Genomic DNA, 21839 nt, shown 5'->3' on the forward strand with positions numbered 1-21839 from the left:
GTGCGGCTGGAAGTGGGATTTCAGCACCACGGATAGCGCGTGTAAAAGATTAGACACGTTAGAAACGTTTAAATGGGTTTGCTGCAAGCGAAAATATAGGCCTAATACATAATAAATGAAGATAGTGACATAGGCCTATTAGCAATAAAAGCAATGAGTTGTGTGAGTGTGGACGGCAGTGTTTGATGTAGGAAGTCATGTAAACTTGAAAATCAGTTTCGGAAACAGTGGTGTTTTGAGGGGAGGGTCGGAACAGCGTGGTGTGTCGGAGGAGTGGGTGTGTTTGGAATGGTGGGTTTCGCAATGGAGGGGTGTCGGAATGTCACTGCGCACCCAGGGCGGGTTGTTGAGGTTAAAAAGGTGAATAAAGGATGAAAAGCAGTAGAGTAAGAGTGCTGGAAGAGGTTGGAAGAGGTTAAAAAGGTGAAAACATATGAAAAGCTGAAGAGTAAGAGGGCTGGAAGAGGTCAAAAGGTGTGAAAAAAGGATGAAAGGGTAAAAGATGTAGAGTAAGAGGTTAAGAGGTTAAAAGGTGAAAAAAGGATGAAAAGGTAAAAAGATGTAGAGTAAGAGGGCTAGAAGAGGTTAAAATGGTGATAACATATGAAAAGCTGCAGAGTAAGAGGGCTAGAAGAGGTTAAAAAGGTGAAAAGAATATGAAAATCTGTAGATTAAGAGGGCTGGAAGAGGTTAAAATGGGGATAACATATGAAAAGCTGCAGAGTAAGAGGGCTTGAAGAGGTTAAAAAGGTGAAAAGAAGATGAAAATCTGTAGATTAAGAGGGCTGGAAGAGGTTAAAATGGTGATAACATATGAAAAGCTGTAGAGTAAGAGGGCTTGAAGAGGTTAAACAGGTGAAAAAAGAATGAAAATGTGAAAAGGTTTAAGGGTGTAAGAGGTCAAATAAGTGAGAAAGGATGAACAGGTAAAACGATGTAGAGTAAGAGGGTTGGAAGAGGTTAAAAAAGGTGACAAGAATATTAAATCTGTAGATTAAGAGGGCTGGAAGAGGTTAAAAAGGTGAAAAAAGGATGAAAAGGTGAAAAAGTTCAAGGGTGCAAGAGCTCAAATAGGTGAGAAAAGGATGAACAGGTAAAGAGATGTAGAGTAAGAGGGTTGGAAGATGTTAAAATGGTGATAACATATGAAAAGCTGTGGAGTAAGAGGGCTGGAAGAGGTTAAAAAGGTGAAAGAAGGATGAAAAGGTAAAGAAGTTTAAGGGTGCATGAGCTCAAATAGGTGAGAAAAGGATGAAAACGTAAAAAGATGCAGAGTAAGAGGGTTGGAAGATGTTAAAAATGTGAAAAGAATATGAAAATCTGTAGATTAAGAGGCCTGGAAGAGGTTAAAAGGTGAAAACATATGAACAGATGTAGAGTAAGACGGCGGAATGAGCTTAAAAAAGGTGAAAAAAAGACTGAAAAGGCCAAAAAGTTGTAGAGTAAGAGGGCAGAAAGAGGTTAAAACAGGTGAAAAAAGGCTGACAGGTGAGAAGTTAAAGGCAGAAAGAGGTTAAAATGGCTGCAGACATGCTGCAGCAGGAGCAGAAACACAGACGAAAATGTCCCCATAAGGATTGAATGGGAGAATACCTCCCAAACTCCTGCGATTCTTGAGAAAACCGTTATAGTTATCGGCAAAACATGTTACATGTTGAGTAACAAGAGACATTGCTGAACGCACCCATGTTATTTTATTTCTGTAGAGTGCATAATGAGGGCACAGGAGCGAGAGACAAACATGTACCGCCTGCGATCCTCCAGAAATTTTGGCTCAAAATTAACATTGCCGCTTATGGGGAACATTCAGGAGTGCTTGTCGCTCTCGGGCTTCTAAATCCAAACCGTAAGTCCTACAGCTGAAATGAGACCATCAGCTGAAACCCAACAAGATTTCCTACATTTATATGCCTATATTGTCCATGTCAAGTACAAGATGTGGGATCCAAATCAAGCTGAAGCAAAAAAAAAATCCCGTTTTCGGAGCTGCTCCTCACTCTGGGGTGCGGCAGTTGATGATGTCACGCACTCTAGCTCACGCAATACACACCCATTATAAACTCAGAAGACGGGCTTAAAATCCTTAAAACTAAAACTGCGACCATTTCAAAACCGTACAAGATTTTTAAAAACTGAATACAAGGTCAATAGTTCAAGGTTTTGTGATTCATTTAAAGTTTGAATGGTGTCTCTCGCTCAACGTATGAGGAACAAGAAGAGGTTGAAAGTCGATGAGTTTTGAAGAGGATTTGAAGCTTTTCCCATTTGATTCAATGTTAAATTTTTTTGGGAAAAAGCTGAATAGCTGAAAAAGGTGAAAAGTTGAAAAGTTGAAAAGCAGAGGGTTGAAAGAGCTGAAAAAGCTGAACATTTGAATATTTGAATGGTTTGAATAGCTGAACGTATGCTGAAGTTATAGCAGAATGAAATTTGAAAAAATCCCCATAAGGATGAATGGGCAAAATTTTGCAGAAAAAGCTTAATATTTCCAAAAGTATAAAAGATTGAAATGAGAAAAATACAAGCAGTAATGTCCTTAAAAAGCTGAACATTTTGATATTTGAATGGTTTGAATAGCTCAAGATTTGAAGAAGGAGAAGAGTGCTGAAAAACGTACGGAAGCTGGAATAATAATAACTTTAATAAACACCAGAAGAACAATAGTGTGAATGCTTGCAGCATTCACACTAATAAATTCCAGAAGAACAATAGTGTGAATGCTTGCAGCATTCACACTAATAAATTCCAGAAGAACAATAGTGTGAATGCTTGCAGCATTCACACTAACTAGAAAAGGCAAGTTCTGAAGAACTTGCGGTTGTGAATGCTCCCTGTTGACCAGCTGAAGCCAAATGCGGATTGCTGGCTGTGAAAACTTTGAATATTGTCCCCAATATCTTAAAACTGTGAAAGAATGTAGAATTTGTTAAAAAACTAAAGCCAAACTGAATTGGTAGCTTTAATTCATCTGAAGTCTCGTCTGAAGAGAATGAACTTTGCAATAGTTGGGTGAGAATGAAGCATTAAAATATGTAGAGTTTGAAGAGATGTTACAGTACGAATGAGTCAAAGACTCTGAATCAGACTGAGAAACTCAATAAATCTCGATGTGTCGATGATTGGGAATATTTAAATAAATTAAAAAACATTTCTGGGTTGAAAATAATGTAGAATTGGTTGAAAAACTAAGGCCAAACTGAAGTGGTTGCTTTAATTCATCTAAAGTCTCATCTGAAGACAATGAAGCTTCCTAATAGTTTGGTGAGAATGAAGCATTAAGAATAGAATATAAGGTTTGAGACAGACTGCAATGCTAGCTTAAATTTGTGTTAAAAAGCAGCAGATGGAGTATGAAGAGATGTTACGTCGAGAATGTATCAAATACTCTGAATCTGACTGAGAAATTCAATAAATCTCAATATATCGATGATTAAGACATTTAATTATTTGAATGGAGTTCCTGGCTTGAATGAATTAAAAAAGATAATCATTAAATATAGTTTAAATGTTGGGAAATATACTATGTGTGTGCGTGTTTGTGTGCCTGTGAGTGTGTGATTAGCTTTATATGTGTGTGTGTGCTTAAGCATGGCTTTATATGTGTGTGTGTGTGTGTGTGCCTGTGTGTTTGTGTGCATGTGAGTGTGTGTTAAAGCATGGCTTTATATGTGTGTGTAGGTGTGTGTGTGTGTGTGTACATGTGTGCATGCTGAAACATGCATATCTGACTGCATTTGTGTGTGTGTGTGTGTGTGTGTGTCTATCAAACTGACTCATTGATAAATCTGTCTCCCTGTATTGGCCCAGTTGATCTGGGTTGCCACGGTGATGGTAACCAGGTTGGTCCTGGTAACGGACTGTGAGAGCTGATTTAACAGTGATTTCAGCTGAGGCTCACCTCACATTATCATACTTCTCTCTGCAAAACAGTAACTGCTATCACTAAAATGATGATATGGTCAAAACTATGAGAGTTTCTTGAGCATTCTGTGAATTTTTTGTGTGTCTGTGGTCAGAAATGTGTCTTGTTGAGCAGTTTAGAAAAGTGAATGTGTTTGTCTGAATCTAGATAATTTTTCCTCTCATTTTAATGGGACTCTATGCGGCAGTTGGTCGGTGTTCCTGTCAGTGAAATGCCCACTGAGCCAAAAGTTTTTGTCCGATTGCCTCCAGAGATCGACTGTAGGCACCAGCACGAGTGTACCTACAATCTGGTGTTTTTATTTTTCTGCTGGAGTGAACATTGTGGAAATGGTGGCGAGTTGAAGACAAAATTTTCTGAATAAATCGCAGCTCCTGCTCACTCTGTCAGTTGGCCCCTGCACTATGGCTGTGAACATTCCACCCCATACACACCAATGCAAAAATCTCAAAGTGGCTGAAAAGTTTCCAATGTTTGAAGAGCGACTGTGCAAAAAGTATGAATGCTGTGACAAAGCTGAATTCAGGGGAGAAAGTCCTAATCTTTGTGAACGTTTAACAGTTTGAATGGAGTTTTAATGTGGACGTATGAATGATTAGATTAGCTTTGAAAATGCATGAAAAAGTGTGAAAATTGAAGATTTTTGAAGATTCCGTCATCTGCTTGAATGGGAAAAAAAGGCCGAAAAACGTCTAATATTTCTGAAATTATGAATGATATCAATTAGAAAATAGACGCGGTTGATTCCCAATTGAGATGAATATTCTGTGTTTGAATGGAGTGAATCCGTTGAAAAATGTGGAAGGAGTTAAGGTCTGAAATTTCTGACCCGGAAGATATAATAATAATAAAAATAAAGAATTTTTGAAGGCGAAGAACATATGTTGTGAATGCCTTCTGCATTCACAACCAATAAACTTCGGAAGAACAATAGTGTGAATGCTTGCAGCATTCACACTAATAACTTCGGAAGAACAATAGTGTGAATGCTTGCAGCATTCACACTAACTAGACAATTCCCCGCCGGGAAATCGCGAGAGTGGGCTGTGCGCTTTGCCCCGTGACGAAAAAGCAAACATGGCATCAGCAAAGTTTCCTCACCATCAAGCGGGAAAGGCCTTAAGGAACACACACATCAAGTTTTGTGGTCCTAGCTTCAGAAATGTGGTAATAGGAGCGAGTTAAAAAAGCTTGCAGTTTTGGAAATCCTTCTCCCGATTTACATTGGAGTGAATGGAGCAGTTGAGAGCTACTCTTGTCGGTTAGAGGCAGATCAATCCAAAACCATAAATCCTACCGATAAAGTAGACACATTGGGAGAAAGAAGACAAGTGTGGCTAAAACTCTGGAAAATATCACTGTTTTTGAGCCTAATTTGTGGCCAGGATCATCACGGAAAGAGAAAATGTCTGAGCAAATTTTTGAAGTCTCTCTCACTCTGTCAGTTGGCCCTCTCCACTCTGCTGCACGAACATTCCGCCATACACAATCATTGAAAACCCAGAATTTTTCCAAAATCACTCACCGTCATTCAAGGATCACAGTTCAAAAACTACACATCATAGGAAAAAAGTTCAAATACAACTTAAATACTCAGGACTTGTGCCTACATTTTAAAGCTGGAATGGTGTTTCTACGTGAACGTATGCCAGAGCAGGAGATGTTTGAAAAACGTTGCAGATTTGCGACTGTTTTGACCTCGCCCCATTCATTCCTTATGGGAAATTTATCACAGTTTTTCGCGACTTACGTCGCGTGAAATAAATATTTCGTAAAGCTGAATAATAGCAACCCGAGTACGATCGAGCCGCACATTGAATGAGCGAAAAAAATAATCATTAATGTAGTTTAAATGTTGGAAAATTTACTGTGTGTGTGCGTTTGTGTGCATGTGAGTTCACACTTTAAGCATGGCTGTGTGTGTGTGTGTGAACATGTCTCTCTGTCTGTCTGTCTGTCTCATGTGTGTCTCCTGTCTGTCTGTCTGTCTGTCCGATGTGTGTCTCCTGTCTGTCTGTCTGTCTGTCTGTCTGTCTGATGTATGTCTCCTGTCTGTCTGTCTGTCTGTCTGTCTGTCACTCTCTCTCTTTGCCCAGCTGATTTCGGTTGCTAGGTGACAGTTGGCAGGGGCCGTAGCAACGGACTGTGACGGAGTCAGTTGGCCCTCTCCACTCTGCTGCACGAACATTCCCCCATACACAATCATTGAAAACCCAGAATTTCTCCAAAATCACTCACCATCGTTCAAGGATCACAGTTCAAAAACTACACATCATAGGAAAAAAGTTCAAATACAACAAAAATACTCAAGACCTGTGCCTACATTTTAAAGCTGGAATGGTGTTTCTAGCTGAATGTATGCCAGAGCAGGAGATGTTTGAAAAACATCGCAGACTTGCGAGTTTTTTGACCTCATCCCATTCATTCCTTATGGGAAGTGTCTCGCAGCTGTTCGCGTCTTACGACGCGAAAGATTAATATTCTAGAGAACTGAATTATAGCATACAGAGTCCGATCAAGCCGCACATTGAATGAGTGAAAAAATGATCGTTTAATGTAGTTTAAATGCTGGGAAATATACTGTGTGTGTGCGTCTGTGTGCATGTGAGAGCACGCTTAAGCAGCTCTGTGTGTGTGTGTCTACATGTCGCTCTGTCTGTCTGTCCGTCTGTCTGTCTGATGTGTGTCTCCTGTCTGTCTTTCTGTCTGTCTGATGTGTGTCTCCTGTGTGTCTGTCTGTCTGTCTGTCTGTCTGATGTGTGTCTAGTGTCTGTCTGTCTGTCACTCTCTCTCTTGGCCCAGCTGTTTTTGGTTGCTAGGTGACCGTTGGCAAGGGCCGTAGCAACGGCCTGTGAGGGAGCTGATTTGAGAGCAATTTCTGCCTCACATCTAGGACGTCAAACTAGTGCTATTTGGTCAAAATCTTACATGATATCAACAATTTTTTTTCACGATCGAGCCAGAAAGGCCTTAAAGAACACACTCATTAAGTTTTGTGGTCCTAGCTTCAGAAATGTGGAAATGGCAGCGAGTTAAAAAGGGTTGCAGTTTTGGAAATCCTTCTCCCGATTTACATTGGAGTAAATGGAGCATTTGACAGAGCTACTCTTGTCGGTTAGCGGTCGATAATTCAAAAACCGTAAATCCTACCGATAAAGTGGACACATTGGGAGAAAGAAGACAAGTGTGGCTACAACTCTGGAAAGTATCACTGTTTTTGAGCCTAATTTGTGGCCAGGATCGTCACGGAAAGAGAAAATTTCAGAGAGAATTTTTGAAGTCTCTCTCACTCTGTCAGTTGGCCCTCTCCACTGCTGCTGCACGAACATTCCGCCATACACACTCATTGAAAACCCTGAATTTTCTCCAAAATCACTCACCGTCCATTCAAGGGATCACAGTTCAAAAACTACACATCGTAGGAAAAAGTTCAAATACAACAAAAATACTCAGGACTTGTGCCTACATTTTAAAGCTGGAATGGTGTTTCCACGTGCAATGTATGCCCGAGCTGGAGATGTTTGAAAAACGTCGCAGATTTGCGATTTTTTGACCTCGTCCCATTCATTCCTTATGGGAAATTTGTCGCAGTTTTTTCGCGACTCACGTCGCGAAAAATTCATATTTTCCTGAGAAAAATAATAGCAGGACGAGTCCGCCCGAGCCGCACGTTTTGATATATTTTTTGTTTGTATGCGCTCAACGGTGCGGGGCGTGAAAACTGCCAAAATCGGAAGGAGGATGAATAATAATAAGAAGAGACACGAGCAATAACAATAGTGGGCTGTGCTCCGCACAGCCCACTATGGACACCTATAGCTCTGCTATAGAGGTGTCCATAGTGGGCTGGCGAGCACAGCCCACTAACTAGACAATTCCCCGCCGGGAAATCGCGAGAGTGGGCTGTGCGCTTTGCCCCGTGAAGAAAAAGCAAACATGGCATCAGCAAAGTTTCCTCACAATCAAGCGGGAAAGGCCTTAAGGAACACACACATTAAGCTTTGTGGTCCTAGTTTCAGAAATGTGGTAATAGGAGCGAGTTAAAAAAGGCGCAGTTTTGCAAATCCTCTTCCCGATTTACATTGGAGTGAATGGAGCAGTTGAGAACTACTCTTGTCGGTTAGAGGCAGATCAATCCAAAACCATAAATCCTACCGATAAAGTAGACACATTGGGAGAAAGAAGACAAGTGTGGCTACAACTCTGGAAAGTATCACTGTTTTTGAGCCTAATTTGTGGCCAGGATCGTCACGGAAAGAGTAAAATCTCGGAGCGAATTTTTGAATCTCGCTCACTCTGTCAGTTGGCCCTCTCCACTCTGCTGCACGAACATTCCGCCATACACAATCATTGAAAACCCTGAATTTTTCCAAAATCACTCACCGTCATTCAAGGATCACAGTTCAAAAACTACACATCATAGGAAAAAGGTTCAAATACAACTTAAATACTCAGGACTTGTGCCTACATTTTAAAGCTGAAATGGTGTTTCTACGTGAACGTATGCCAGAGCAGGAGATGTTTGAAAAACGTTGCAGATTTGCAACTTTTTTGACCTCCCCCCATTCATTCCTTATGGGAAATTTTATCGCAGTTTTCGCGACTTATGTCGCGAAAAATTAACATTTCGTAAAGCTGAATAATAGCAACCCGAGTCCGATCGAGCTGCACATTGAATGAACAAAAAAATAATCATTAAATGTAGTTTAAATGTTGGGAAATATACTGTGTGTGCGTTTGTGTGGATGTGAGTGCACGCTTTAAGCATTGCTGTGTGTGTGTGTGTGTGTGTGTGTACATGTCTCTCTGTCTGTCTGTCTGTCTCATGTGTGTCTCCTGTCTGTCTGTCTGTCTGTCTGTCCGATGTGTGTCTCCTGTCTGTCCGTCTGTCTGATGTATGTCTCCTGTCTGTATGTCTGTCACTCTCTCTCTTTGCCCAGCTGATTTCGGTTGCTAGGTGACAGTTGGCAGGGGCCGTAGCAACGGACTGTGAGGGAGTCAGTTGGCCCTCTCCACTCTGCTGCACGAACATTGCCCCATACACAATCATTGAAAACCCAGAATTTCTCCAAAATCACTCACCATCGTTCAAGGATCACAGTTCAAAAACTACACATCATAGGAAAAAAGTTCAAATGAAACAAAAATACTCAAGACCTGTGCCTACATTTTAAAGCTGGAATGGTGTTTCTACCTGAATGTATGCCAGAGCAGGAGATGTTTGAAAAACATCGCAGATTTGCGAGTTTTTTGACCTCATCCCATTCATTCCTTATGGGAAGTGTCTCGCAGCTGTTCGCGTCTTACGACGCGAAAGATTAATATTCTAGAGAACTGAATTATAGCATACAGAGTCCGATCAAGCCGCACATTGAATGAGTGAAAAAATGATCGTTTAATGTCGTTTAAATGCTGGGAAATATACTGTGTGTGTGCGTCTGTGTGCATGTGAGAGCACGCTTAAGCAGCTCTGTGTGTGTGTGTCTACATGTCGCTCTGTCTGTCTGTCCGTCTGTCTGTCTGATGTGTGTCTCCTGTCTGTCTTTCTGTCTGTCTGATGTGTGTCTCCTGTGTGTCTGTCTGTCTGTCTGTCTGTCTGATGTGTGTCTAGTGTCTGTCTGTCTGTCACTCTCTCTCTTGGCCCAGCTGTTTTTGGTTGCTAGGTGACCGTTGGCAAGGGCCGTAGCAACGGCCTGTGAGGGAGCTGATTTGAGAGCAATTTCTGCCTCACATCTAGGACGTCAAACTAGTGCTATTTGGTCAAAATCTTACATGATATCAACAATTTTTTTTCACGATCGAGCCAGAAAGGCCTTAAAGAACACACTCATTAAGTTTTGTGGTCCTAGCTTCAGAAATGTGGAAATGGCAGCGAGTTAAAAAAGAGTGCAGTTTTGGAAATCCTTCTCCCGATTTACATTGGAGTAAATGGAGCATTTCAGAGCTACTCTTGTCGGTTAGCGGTCGATAATTCAAAAACCGTAAATCCTACCGATAAAGTGGACACATTGGGAGAAAGAAGACAAGTGTGGCTACAACTCTGGAAAGTATCACTGTTTTTGAGCCTAATTTGTGGCCAGGATCGTCACGGAAAGAGAAAATCTCTGAGCGAATTTTTGAATCTCGCTCACTCTGTCAGTTGGTCCTCTCCACTGTGCTGCACGAACATTCCGCCATACACACTCATTGAAAACCCTGAATTTCTCCAAAATCACTCACCGCCATTCAAGGGTCACAGTTCAAAAACTACACATCGTAGGAAAAAAGTTCAAATACAACAAAAATACTCAGGACTTGTGCCTACATTTTAAAGCTGGAATGGTGTTTCCACGTGAACGTATGCCCGAGCAGGAGATGTTTGAAAAACATCGCAGATTTGCGAGTTTTTTGACCTCGTCCCATTCATTCCTTATGGGAAATTTGTCGCAGTTTTTCGCGACTTACGTCGCGAAAAATTCGTATTCTGGTGAGAAAAATAATAGCAACCCGAGTCCGCCCGAGCCGCACGTTTTGATATATAATTTGTTTGTATGCGCTCAACGGTGCGGGGCGAGTTAGCGACGGAAAAAAGGCGGGAGGAAGAAAAATAATAAAAAGAGGCGCTCCGCACAGCCCACTATGGACACCTATAGCTCTGCTATAGAGGTGTCCATAGTGGGCTGGCGAGCACAGCCCACTAACTAGACAATTCCCCGCCGGGAAATCGCGAGAGTGGGCTGTGCGCTTTGCCCCGTGAAGAAAAAGCAAACATGGCATCAGCAAAGTTTCCTCACCATCAAGCGGGAAAGGCCTTAAGGAACACACACATTAAGTTTTGTGGTCCTAATTTCAGAAATGTGGTAATAGGAGCGAGTTAAAAAAGGCCGCAGTTTTGCAAATCCTCTTCCCGATTTACATTGGAGTGAATGGAGCAGTTGAGAGCTACTCTTGTAGGTTAGAGGCAGATCAATCCAAAACCATAAATCCTACCGATAAAGTAGACACATTGGGAGAAAGAAGACACGTGTGGCTAAATCTCCGGATAATATCACTGTTTTTGAGCCTAATTTGTGGCCAGGATCATCACGGAAAGAGAAAATGTCTGAGCAAATTTTTGAAGTTCTCTCACTCTGTCAGTTGGCCCTCTCCACTCTGCTGCACGAACATTCCGCCATACACAATCATTGAAAACCCTGAATTTTTCCAAAATCACTCACCGTCATTCAAGGATCACAGTTCAAAAACTACACATCATAGGAAAAAAGTTCAAATACAATTTAAATACTCAGTACTTGTGCCTACATTTTAAAGCTGAAATGGTGTTTCTACGTGAACGTATGCCAGAGCAGGAGATGTTTGAAAAACGTTGCAGATTTGCGACTTTTTTGGCCTCCCCCCATTCATTCCTTATGGGAAACTTTATCGCAGTTTTCGCGACTTATGTCGTGAAAAATTAACATTTCGTAAAGCTGAATAATAGCAACCCGAGTCCGATCGAGCCGCACATTGAATGAGCAAAAAAATAATCATTAAATGTAGTTTAAATGTTGGGAAATATACTGTGTGTGCGTTTGTGGGCATGTGAGTGCACGCTTAAGCATTGCTGTGTGTGTGTGTGTGTGTGTGTGTGTGTGTGTGTGTGTACATGTCTCTCTGTCTGTCTGTCTGTCTCATGTGTGTCTCCTGTCTGTCTGTCTGTCTGTCTGTCTGTCCGATGTGTGTCTCCTGTCTGTCTGTCTGTCTGTCTGATGTATGTCTCCTGTCTGTCTGTCTGTCTGTCTGTCTGTCACTCTCTCTCTTTGCCCAGCTGATTTCGGTTGCTAGGTGACAGTTGGCAGGGGCCGTAGCAACGGACTGTGACGGAGTCAGTTGGCCCTCTCCACTCTGCTGCACGAACATTCCCCCATACACAATCATTGAAAACCCAGAATTTCTCCAAAATCACTCACCATCGTTCAAGGATCACAGTTCAAAAACTACACATCATAGGAAAAAAGTTCAAATACAACAAAAATACTCAAGACCTGTGCCTACATTTTAAAGCTGGAATGGTGTTTCTAGCTGAATGTATGCCAGAGCAGGAGATGTTTGAAAAACATCGCAGACTTGCGAGTTTTTTGACCTCATCCCATTCATTCCTTATGGGAAGTGTCTCGCAGCTGTTCGCGTCTTACGACGCGAAAGATTAATATTCTAGAGAACTGAATTATAGCTTACAGAGTCCGATCAAGCCGCACATTGAATGAGTGAAAAAATGATCGTTTAATGTCGTTTAAATGCTGGGAAATATACTGTGTGTGTGCGTCTGTGTGCATGTGAGAGCACGCTTAAGCAGCTCTGTGTGTGTGTGTCTACATGTCGCTCTGTCTGTCTGTCCGTCTGTCTGTCTGATGTGTGTCTCCTGTCTGTCTGTCTGTCTGTCTGATGTGTGTCTAGTGTCTGTCTGTCTGTCTGATGTGTGTCTCCTGTGTGTCTGTCTGTCTGTCTGTCTGTATGATGTGTGTCTAGTGTCTGTCTGTCTGTCACTCTCTCTCTTGGCCCAGCTGTTTTTGGTTGCTAGGTGACCGTTGGCAAGGGCCGTAGCAACGGCCTGTGAGGGAGCTGATTTGAGAGCAATTTCTGCCTCACATCTAGGACGTCAAACTAGTGCTATTTGGTCAAAATCTTACATGATATCAACAATTTTTTTTCACGATCGAGCCAGAAAGGCCTTAAAGAACACACTCATTAAGTTTTGTGGTCCTAGCTTCAGAAATGTGGAAATGGCAGCGAGTTAAAAAAGCGTGCAGTTTTGGAAATCCTTCTCCCGATTTACATTGGAGTAAATGGAGCATTTCAGAGCTACTCTTGTCGGTTAGCGGTCGATAATTTAAAAACCGTAAATCCTACCGATAAAGAAGACACATTGGGAGAAAGAAGACACGTGTGGCTACAACTCTGGGAAATATCACTGTTTTTGAGCCCAATTTGTGGTCAGGATCGTCACGGAAAGAGAAAATTTCGGAGCAAATTTTTGAGTCTCTCTCACTCTGTCAGTTGGCCCTCTCCACGCTGCTGCACGAACATTCCGCCATACACAATCATTGAAAACCCTGAATTTTTCCAAAATCACTCACCTTCATTCAAGGATCACAGTTCAAAAACTACACAACATAGGAAAAAAGTTCAAATACAACTTGAATACTCAGGACTTGTGCCTACATTTTAAAGCTGGAATGGTGTTTCCACGTGAACGTATGCCCGAGCAGGAGATGTTTGAAAAATGTAGCAGATTTGCGACTTTTTTGACCTCGCCCCATTCATTACTTGTGGGAAATTTATCGCAGTTTTTCGCGACTCACGTCGCGAAAAATTCATATTTTCCTGAGAAAAATAATAGCATACCGAGTCCGCCCGAGCCGCACGTTTTGATATATTTTTGGTTTGTGTGCGCTCAACGGTGTGGGACGAGTTAGCGCCACAAATTTTGAGGAGGATGAAAAATAATAAAAAGAGGCGCGAGCAATAACAATAGTGGGCTGTGCTCCGCACAGCCCACTAACTAGAAACATTTGCATTTCCTACGAAAATACAGTGTGAATGCTGAAGATTGAAGCGAAATCTGCTGAACGTACTGCCAAAAATGCATAAATATATAGGTTGAATGGTCGGGATTTTGCAGAAAAAGCTGAATTTTCCAACAGCTGGTAAGGCAGAAAGGATTAAAAGCAATAGGTTTAATGGGCTGACAAAGTTGAACATTTTGATAGCTGAACAGTTGCTCTAGCTAAACATGTTTGAAGGAGTTGAAAAGGCAGAAACATGAATGTCTAAAAAGGTGAAAAGAATACTAAAATCTGTAGATTAAGAGAGCTGGAAGAGGTTAAAAAGGTGAAAAAAGTATGAAAAGGTAAAAAAGTTCAGGGGGGAAGAGCTCAAGTAGGTGAGAAAAGGATGGGAATGTAAGAAGATGTAGAGTAAGAGGGTTGGAAGAGGTTAAAAAGGTGAAAAGAATATGACAATCTGTAGATTAAGAGGGCTGGAAGAGGTTAAAACAGTGAAAAGAATATGAAAATCTGTAGATTAGAAGGCTGGAAGAGGTTAAAGAGGTGAAAAGAGTATGAAAATCTGTAGAGTAAGAGGGCTGGAAGAGGTTAAAAAGTTGAAAAGAATATGAAAATCTGTAGATTAAGAGGGCTGGAAGAGGTTACAAAGGTGAAAAAAGGATGAAAAGGTTTAAAAGTTTAGGGGTGAAAGAGCCCAAATAGGTAAGAAAAGAACGAAAAGTTAAAAAGAGACAGATATGCGACTGACAACTTCTCTCATGAAACGCGCAACAGCACAACTTTAATAGTGCAATCTGCCGCAGAATGAAAAAAGCAAGCCCTTAGAGAGTGTTTTTTGACAAGACCAACATTGAAAAAGTTGCTGTCTCTCTGCTTGGAAGAAAGGTGCTGGCTACACTGTGTGGATGCTGTGACCTGCACCTTCTTCTTGTGCACTTCTGCTTGACAGTGTGCCCGCAGTGCATGGCTGCCTTTGTTTGCATAGTTAATAGCCGTTTTTATACTGGGCAGCAAGCCGCCAATTCGGCCGTCCTTTTTGCGGCTAGGTCCGCGGATTTAGACAAAGGGAGGTAAATGGAGGTCTGTTCTGGTCCGCCGATTTGCCGCCTCGGAAGAACACCTCGGAGGCTATCTAAATCCGAGCTGTCGATGTGCCGGCCTCTGCGTCAGGTGGGCGGAGGTGTCAATGACCTGCACTGTTGTGCGACCCACAGCCGGGGAGTTTTAAAACCAGGAAACAGCTGATCACAGCAGTCAGTCCATCACTTCATCAGTGGACATTAAGATGAACAACTGGACAGCGGCTGAGATCCAGGAGATGCTAGCGTCTCCTCGGTCTCTGTAGCTGTCTTCTTTGTCCGCTTGTTGTTGTAGCAAGCCCAGTGCTAATGGTCGCTACTTTCAAATTAAAAGCCCCCTGCTAAGAACCCAGTTCTAAACTCTGATGTGGTGCAATGTAAAGCTCTTATTTTGAAGACTAATTTCTTCTCTTTCTGGCAGAGAATGCAACATAATTTACCTTCAGCCTCCAGTCAGTCCCCTCACCTCAGCATCATCCACATGTCTTGAAAATGAGTTGTAGAGATTTTAGAAAAGTTGTTTTTATCGAATTCAAGGCTCCCTTCAGGCGTGCACAATCTCTGGTATACCTCCATGTCCCGTCCATACCCCCCCCCCCCCCCCCCCAAAAAAAAAAATGTTCTCATCGGATCTACACAATTCACGTTGGTCACCTATTTCGGCTTCAAAACAGCGAATTTCTCCCAAAGGTGAGTGATTTTCATGCCTGAAGAGGGTTGGAAGAGGTTTAAAAGGTGAAAAGAATATCAAAATCTGTAGATTAAGAAGGGATGGAAGAGGTTAAAAAGGTGAAAAGAATATGAAAATCTGTAGAGTAAGAGGGCTGGAAGAGGTTAAACAGGTCAATAAAGGTTGAAAATCTGTAGAGTAAGAGGGCTGGAAGAGGTTCAAAAGGTGAAAAAATATGAACAGTTGTAGAGTAAGAGGGCTGGAAGAGGTTAAAATGGTGATAACATGTGAAAAGCTCTAGAGTAAGAGGGCTGGAAGAGGTTAAAAGGTGAAAAAATATGAACAGTTGTAGAGTGAGAGGGCTGGAAGAGGTTAAATAGGTGATAACATATGACAAGCTGTAGAGTACGAGGGCTGGAAGAGGTTAAATAGGTGAAAAGAATATGAAATCTGTAGATTAAGAGGGCTCGAAGAGGTTAAAAAGGTGAAAACATGTGAAAAACTGGAAAGTAAGAAGGCTGGAAGAGGTTAAAAAGGTGAATAAAGGATGAAAAGATGTAGAGTACGAGGGCTGGAAGAGGTTAAATAGGTGAAAAGAATATGAAAATCTGTAGATTAAGAGGGCTCGAAGAGGTTAAAAAGGTGAAAACGTGAAAAACTGGAAAGTAAGAAGGCTGGAAGAGGTTAAAAAGGTGAAAACATATGAAAAGCTGTAAAGTAAGAGGGCTGGAAGAGGTCAAAAAGGTGCATAAAAGGATGAAAAGGTAAAACGGTGTAGAGTAAGAGGGTTGGAAGAGGTTAAAAAGGTGAAAAGAATATGAAAATCTGTAGATTAAGAGGGCTGGAAGAGGTTAAAAAGATGAAAAATATAAACAGTTGTAGAGTAAGAGGGCTGGAAGAGGTTAAAAAGGTGAAAAAGGGATGAAAAGGTAAAAAGATGTAGAGTAAGAGGGTTGGAAGAGGTTAAAAAGGTGAAAAGAATATGAAAATATGTAAAGTAAGAGGGCTGTAAGAGGTTAAAAAGGTGAATAAAGGATGAAAGCTGTAGAGTAAGAGGGCTGGAAGAGGTTAAAAGGGTAAAAAAAAGGATGAAAAGATAAAACAATTTAAGGGTAAAAGAGCTCCAATAGGTGAGAAAAGGATGAAAAGGTAAAAAGATGTAGAGTAAAAGGGTTGGAAGAGGTTAAAAAGGTGAAAAGAATATGAAAATCGGTAGATTAAGAGGGCTGGGAGAGGTTAAAAAGGTGATTAAAGGATGAAAAGCTGTCGAGTACGAGGGCTGGAAGAGGTTAAAAAGGTGACAACATGTGAAAAGCTATAGAGAAAGAGGGCTGGAAGAAGTTAAAATGGTCAAAAAAGGCTAAAAAAGGATGATAAGCAGTAGAGTAAGAGGGCTGGAGGAAGTTAAAAAGGTGAAAAAACACATGAAAAGCTGCAGAGTAAAAGGGCTGGAAGAGGTTAAAGAGTTGAAAAAAGGATGAAAATGTTAAAAAGTCAAAGGTTGAAAGAGCTCAAATGGGTGAAACAAGGATGAAAAGGTAAAAAGATGCAGAGTAAGAGTGCTGGAAGAGGTTAAAATGGCTGTAGATACGTATCGGAGGAGCAAAGATGAAGCAAGCCAACAAGGTTTCCTACATTTTGTATTGTCTATATATGTGTCTATATAAGTAAAAGATATGAGGTCCAAATCCAGCTGAAGAGAATTCTTTGTCCAGATGTTCCAGCTGCTCTACACTGTAGCGATGATGTCATGCACTGTGGCTCACGCAACACACACTCATTCTTCAGATACACACTCTGAGAAATACAGAAAGACAGATCAAACTGTCCCCATAAGGATGAATAGGAGAACCTCTCCCAAACCCCTGCGATTTCTGAAAAAAACGTAATGGTAATCGCCATATAATGTGTATGTTGAGTGACAGGAGACCTTGCTGAACACGTTGATGTTACTTTCATTTCAGTCGAGTGAGAAATGAGGGCACATCAGCGAGAGACAAATCAGGTACCGTCTGCTCTCGGCAAGAAATCTGGGCTCAAAATTAACATTGCGGCTTATGGACCGAGGTTTTGGGTTTGTGTCGCTCCCAGGATTCTAAATCCAAAACTGTAAGTCCCACTTCTGAAATGAGGCAACCAGCTGACACCCAACAAGTTTTCCTACATTTCTATCCATATATTGTGTATGTCAAGTAAAAAGTGTGGGATCAAAATCAAGCTGAAGACAGTTTTGGCTCCCATTCTTCGAAGGGCTCCCCGCTCTAGCGATGATGTCACCCACTCTAACCGATGCAATACACACCCATTATAAAATCAGAAGACGGGCTCAAAATCCTTAAAACTAAAACTGCGATATTTTCAAAACCGTACTAAAGTTTTAAAAACTGAATACATCGCCAATAGTTCAAGGTCTTGAGACCGTTTTAAAGTTTGAATGGTGTCTCTCGCTCAACGTATGAGGGAGAAGATGAGGCTGAAAGTCGATGAGTTTTGAAGAGGATTTGAAGCTTTTCCCATTTGATTCAATGTTAATTTTTTTGGGAAAAAGCTGAATTATTGAAAAAGTTGAAAAGTTGAAAAGTTGAAAGAGCTGAACGAGCTGAACATTTGAATGTTTGAATGGTTTGAATAGCTGAACGTATGCTGAAGTTATAGCAGAATGAAATTTGAAAAAATACCCATAAGGATGAATGGGCAAAATTTTGAATGGTTTGAATCGGTCAAGATTTGTAGGAGGAGATACGTGCCAAAAAGCGTACGGAAGAATAATAATAAACTTTGCAATAACAATAGTGTGAATGCTGAGTCAGCATTCACACTAATAAACTTTACAAGAACAATAGTGTGAATGCTGAGTCAGCATTGTTGAATAAACCCCAGAATAAACCCCAGAAGAACAATGCCTTCAGCATTCACACTAATAATTCTGATAAAGTGTATTTTATAGACAAAATATCATGATCTCTGACATTTATCCAAGTAACATTGCTGCCAAAACAACTAGAAAGGGGAGAAAACACTAAAGCTGCTTCACAGACCACAGGGACCACAGGGCAGATCACTGAGGAGCTGGTCAGGACCAGTATCTTTAGCGCCCCTAGTGGTTGTGACCACTGGTCCGTGCCACAGAGCAACTGGTCGCGACCACTGAGGAGCTGGTCGTGACCAGTGTATCTAGCGCCCCTAGTGGCAGTGACCACAGGTCCGTGCCAGAGACCATGGTCCCTGGACAGACCATGAAATCGGCTACAACCCCTGCTGGCTGTCTTGCACCGTTAGCGCAGTGTAATTGACAAATGACAGCTGCAACAGCCTGAGGAAATGGGTGGGACTTACCCACATGGACGAAATGTGATTGGCTATCAGCATAGGCAGTGATACGTGAACACAGGTATAGCCTATCACAACAATAGCCGCCGGATCCAGCCCCAGCGGACTACAACACTGTTGGCCGTTGCGATAGACTTTCTTTCTTTTTCTTTTTCTCATGGCCCGGCCCACCGGGGAAATCCCCGGTGTCCCCGTATGCCAGTCCGTCCCTTGCTTAGTACCCATGAAGTAGCTCTCAGTTTCAAAAAGGTTGGTGACCCCTGGTCTAAATAGTCTCATCAGGGCCGTGTGAAATGGGATGTTGTTGTTGTAGTAAAGAATTTTAAATTCTTCTAAGAATACTGTTTTGAACCAAGATGTCACAATGAGGTCTGTTTATCCTATGGCTCTTGAATAAAGGTTTTGACATGCAACTGTTCATTTTCATTTTTAGTTGGGGTAAAAATAGTTAATGTTAATGATTAAGAGAGTTAATAGAAAGTTATTAGACATTAAAATAAATGATTGCTGGAATGACAATGGTAACTAACGTTTTTGCATTTCAAATCAGTTCTATAGTTACATGGAATTGTTTACAGTTACAATTGTTATTTAATTTAATCTTGACAATAGAGACCTTGAACATAATGTTTGTATTGTTCTCTTCGAAGATGGTTGCCTGTAACCTTTTTCAAAAGAAAAGGTCTAATTTCCATTCTGTGACTGAGTCGGTAAAACACTGAAAAACTGACATTACTGACATTACTTGTTCTCTTCGAAGTTTGTTGCCTGTAACCTTTTTCAAAAGAAAAGGTCTAATTTCCATTCTGTGACTGAGTCGGTAAAACACTGAAAAACTGACATTACTTGTTCACTGTTGATTTGTATTACAGTAGAACAGTAATGTCAGTTCAATTCTTTTTCCTACTGTCAGTGCAGTGAAATTAGACACTTTATTTTGAAAGGTTACTAGTGGTTACAGGCAACCATCTTCAGAGAACAATACAAACAATCTGTTTTAAGGCCTCCATTGTTAAATTATGTAATTGACACTAGAATATAATACCATGATAATAACATGTAATATGAAAATAACGTGTAGTATTTAAGTGACCAAATAGTATTGGAGTAAAAGTTATTGAATATTGTTGAAATAAAGTGATAACATTGTGAAGGATTAAAATGTTTCAAGAGCTCAAATTACTTTATCAAAACATGTTTCAATCACATTGTAGCAACACAAAATACACAGGTTTATTGGACATTGGACAACTTGTGTTAACTTAACTAAATTGTTTAAATTGCTGCCAAAGCAAAACATCTGTGTGCAACCAGTGTCCACTATTGAATTAATTAGTTAATCCAACATGTTCCTTTTTTCAGTGCCCTTTACCATCTTCTCAAAGTTTGACCTACGAAATTCTTACCATCTGGTATGCATATGCAAGAATGATGAGTGGAAACTGGCTTTTAATATGCCCCTTGGTCATTTTGAATATTTAGTTATGCCTTTTGGGCTCACCAATGCTCCAGTAGTGTTTCAAGCACTGGTTAATGACGTTCTCCAATACATGCTGAATCGTTTTGTTTTGGTTTATTTGGACAATATACTTATTTTTTCCTGGACCCTCGAAGAACATGTTCAGCATGTCAGGATGGTGTTACAAAGACTCTTTGAGAAGAAATTGTTTGTCAATGCTGAGAAATGTCTCTTCCATTCAGCATCTGTGGAGTTCCTGGGATTTTTCATCGAGCAGTGGCAGGTGAGGTCGGATCCCTCCAAGGTGCAGAAGGTGACATACTGGCTGGCTCCGGAGAACTATAAACAACTCCAATGCTTCCTGGGATTTGCTAACTTTTATTGCCACTACATTCAGGACTACAGCCATGTGGTTTCTCCGCTCACTCAGCTCACCTCCACTAAACTCCCTTTCCTCTGGACATCTGAAGCTGATGAGGCATATACTTCTTTGAAGGAGTTGTCCTCCATGACTCCGGCCCTCGCTCATCCAGAGCCTTAGCCACTGGAGTTGGAGCAGTGCTGTCTCAGTGATCCCCGACTGACCTAACGCTTCATCCCTGCGCCTTTTTCTCTCGCTGTCTCTCGTCTGCCAGAAGGAATTACGATGTGGGGAATTGGGAGCTGTTAGTGGTCGTCCTCGCCCTCCAAGAATGGAGACACTGGCTAGGAGGAGCAGCTCTTCCTTTCCTTGTCTGGACTTCCACCACAATCTCACCTGTCTTTACTCAGCCAAACGGCTGAACTCAAGGCAGGTTTGCTGGGCATTGTTCCTGGGACATTTTCAATAGGCCTGTGCGATAAACCGAAAACTTACCGATACCGAAATTTACGACAATAACCGACGTCATTTTGGCCATGTCGGTATATTCGGTGTCATAGGCATAACATCCACTAGGGACAGGGGACATGTTAGGTCCACTTGATTAATCTACCCCGGCGTATACCGATGTGCTTATTTTACATTAATTTGATGGCAAACTCCGCCCGCTGATGCAACACCAGCTATGCCAGGTTAGTAATCAAGTGAACCCACCCTCGCTGTGAGTCGCGGACAGTTTGTGTAATGATGCTGCGTTCAAAGACTGCAACAGGCCACTGTCTTCGGCCGGGCCGGTCCATTGCTCAAACATTTGTGTTTTGTTTTTTATTCACTCAAAATAATGACTGTATTTCCAGCTAGAAAACGCGCATCTCTCTCCTCCCTCCATTGTTGTTTGCATTTGTGTCTCTGCGTGGTCTGACACGTGAGTGTCCTCATGCTGGAAAACGTGACTTCTCGCGTACGTGACGTCACTCCCCGAGATGCAAGAAGAAAGCAAAAATATATATTTTTTACTAAGGAAAATGACAAAACTAGTAATGCGTTACCGGCATCACTGATTGTGTAGCTTAAGTGCAACATGGAGCATGAAGATGTAAAGAAAAAAATAAAAACAGTAGAATTAACTTTAAGCAGGTAGGAGGAAAGTCGGAGGTGTGGACCCATTTTAAACAAGTCGTGGGCCGTGATAATAACATTTGTCGGCTTTGTCGAGTGCATTAAGTGCGGCACTTTTTGAATTATTCATTAAGATTTCTGTTGTTCAAACAACTCGCAATTGTAGTCGAGAACGTCAGTTATAACAGCCCACGTATTAAACAGTTGTCAGGTTTAAATCGGTCTCGTAATTACATTCAATGTGTCGGGCTGGGCTCAGACACAACGTGCACGGGCTCGGGTCGGGCTTGATTCTAAGCTCTACTCGGGTCCAGCCGCGACTTTACTGAGGTTCACCCAGTGTGAGCAGCAGGAAGACGGTCAGCTCACCTCCCA

At 41.5% G+C, this 21839-nt stretch overlaps 1 protein-coding gene across 1 annotated transcript in view; it reads left to right on the forward strand.

Annotated features, from left to right (window-relative positions):
* The window catches only part of LOC115572312 (cytochrome c1-like), a 25716-nt gene extending 5191 nt beyond the window's left edge, over positions 1 to 20525 (forward strand). Inside the window, exon 3 of the mRNA XM_030402242.1 lies at positions 20227 to 20525. Coding sequence (XP_030258102.1) covers positions 20227 to 20525 — 299 coding nt within the window. The remainder of the gene's footprint in view (positions 1 to 20226) is intronic.
* The last annotated feature ends 1314 nt before the right edge of the window (positions 20526 to 21839 follow it).

The sequence above is a fragment of the Sparus aurata genome, chromosome 21 (assembly GCF_900880675.1).
Source record: "Sparus aurata chromosome 21, fSpaAur1.1, whole genome shotgun sequence".
In the NCBI taxonomy this organism is placed as follows: Eukaryota; Metazoa; Chordata; class Actinopteri; order Spariformes; family Sparidae; genus Sparus; species Sparus aurata.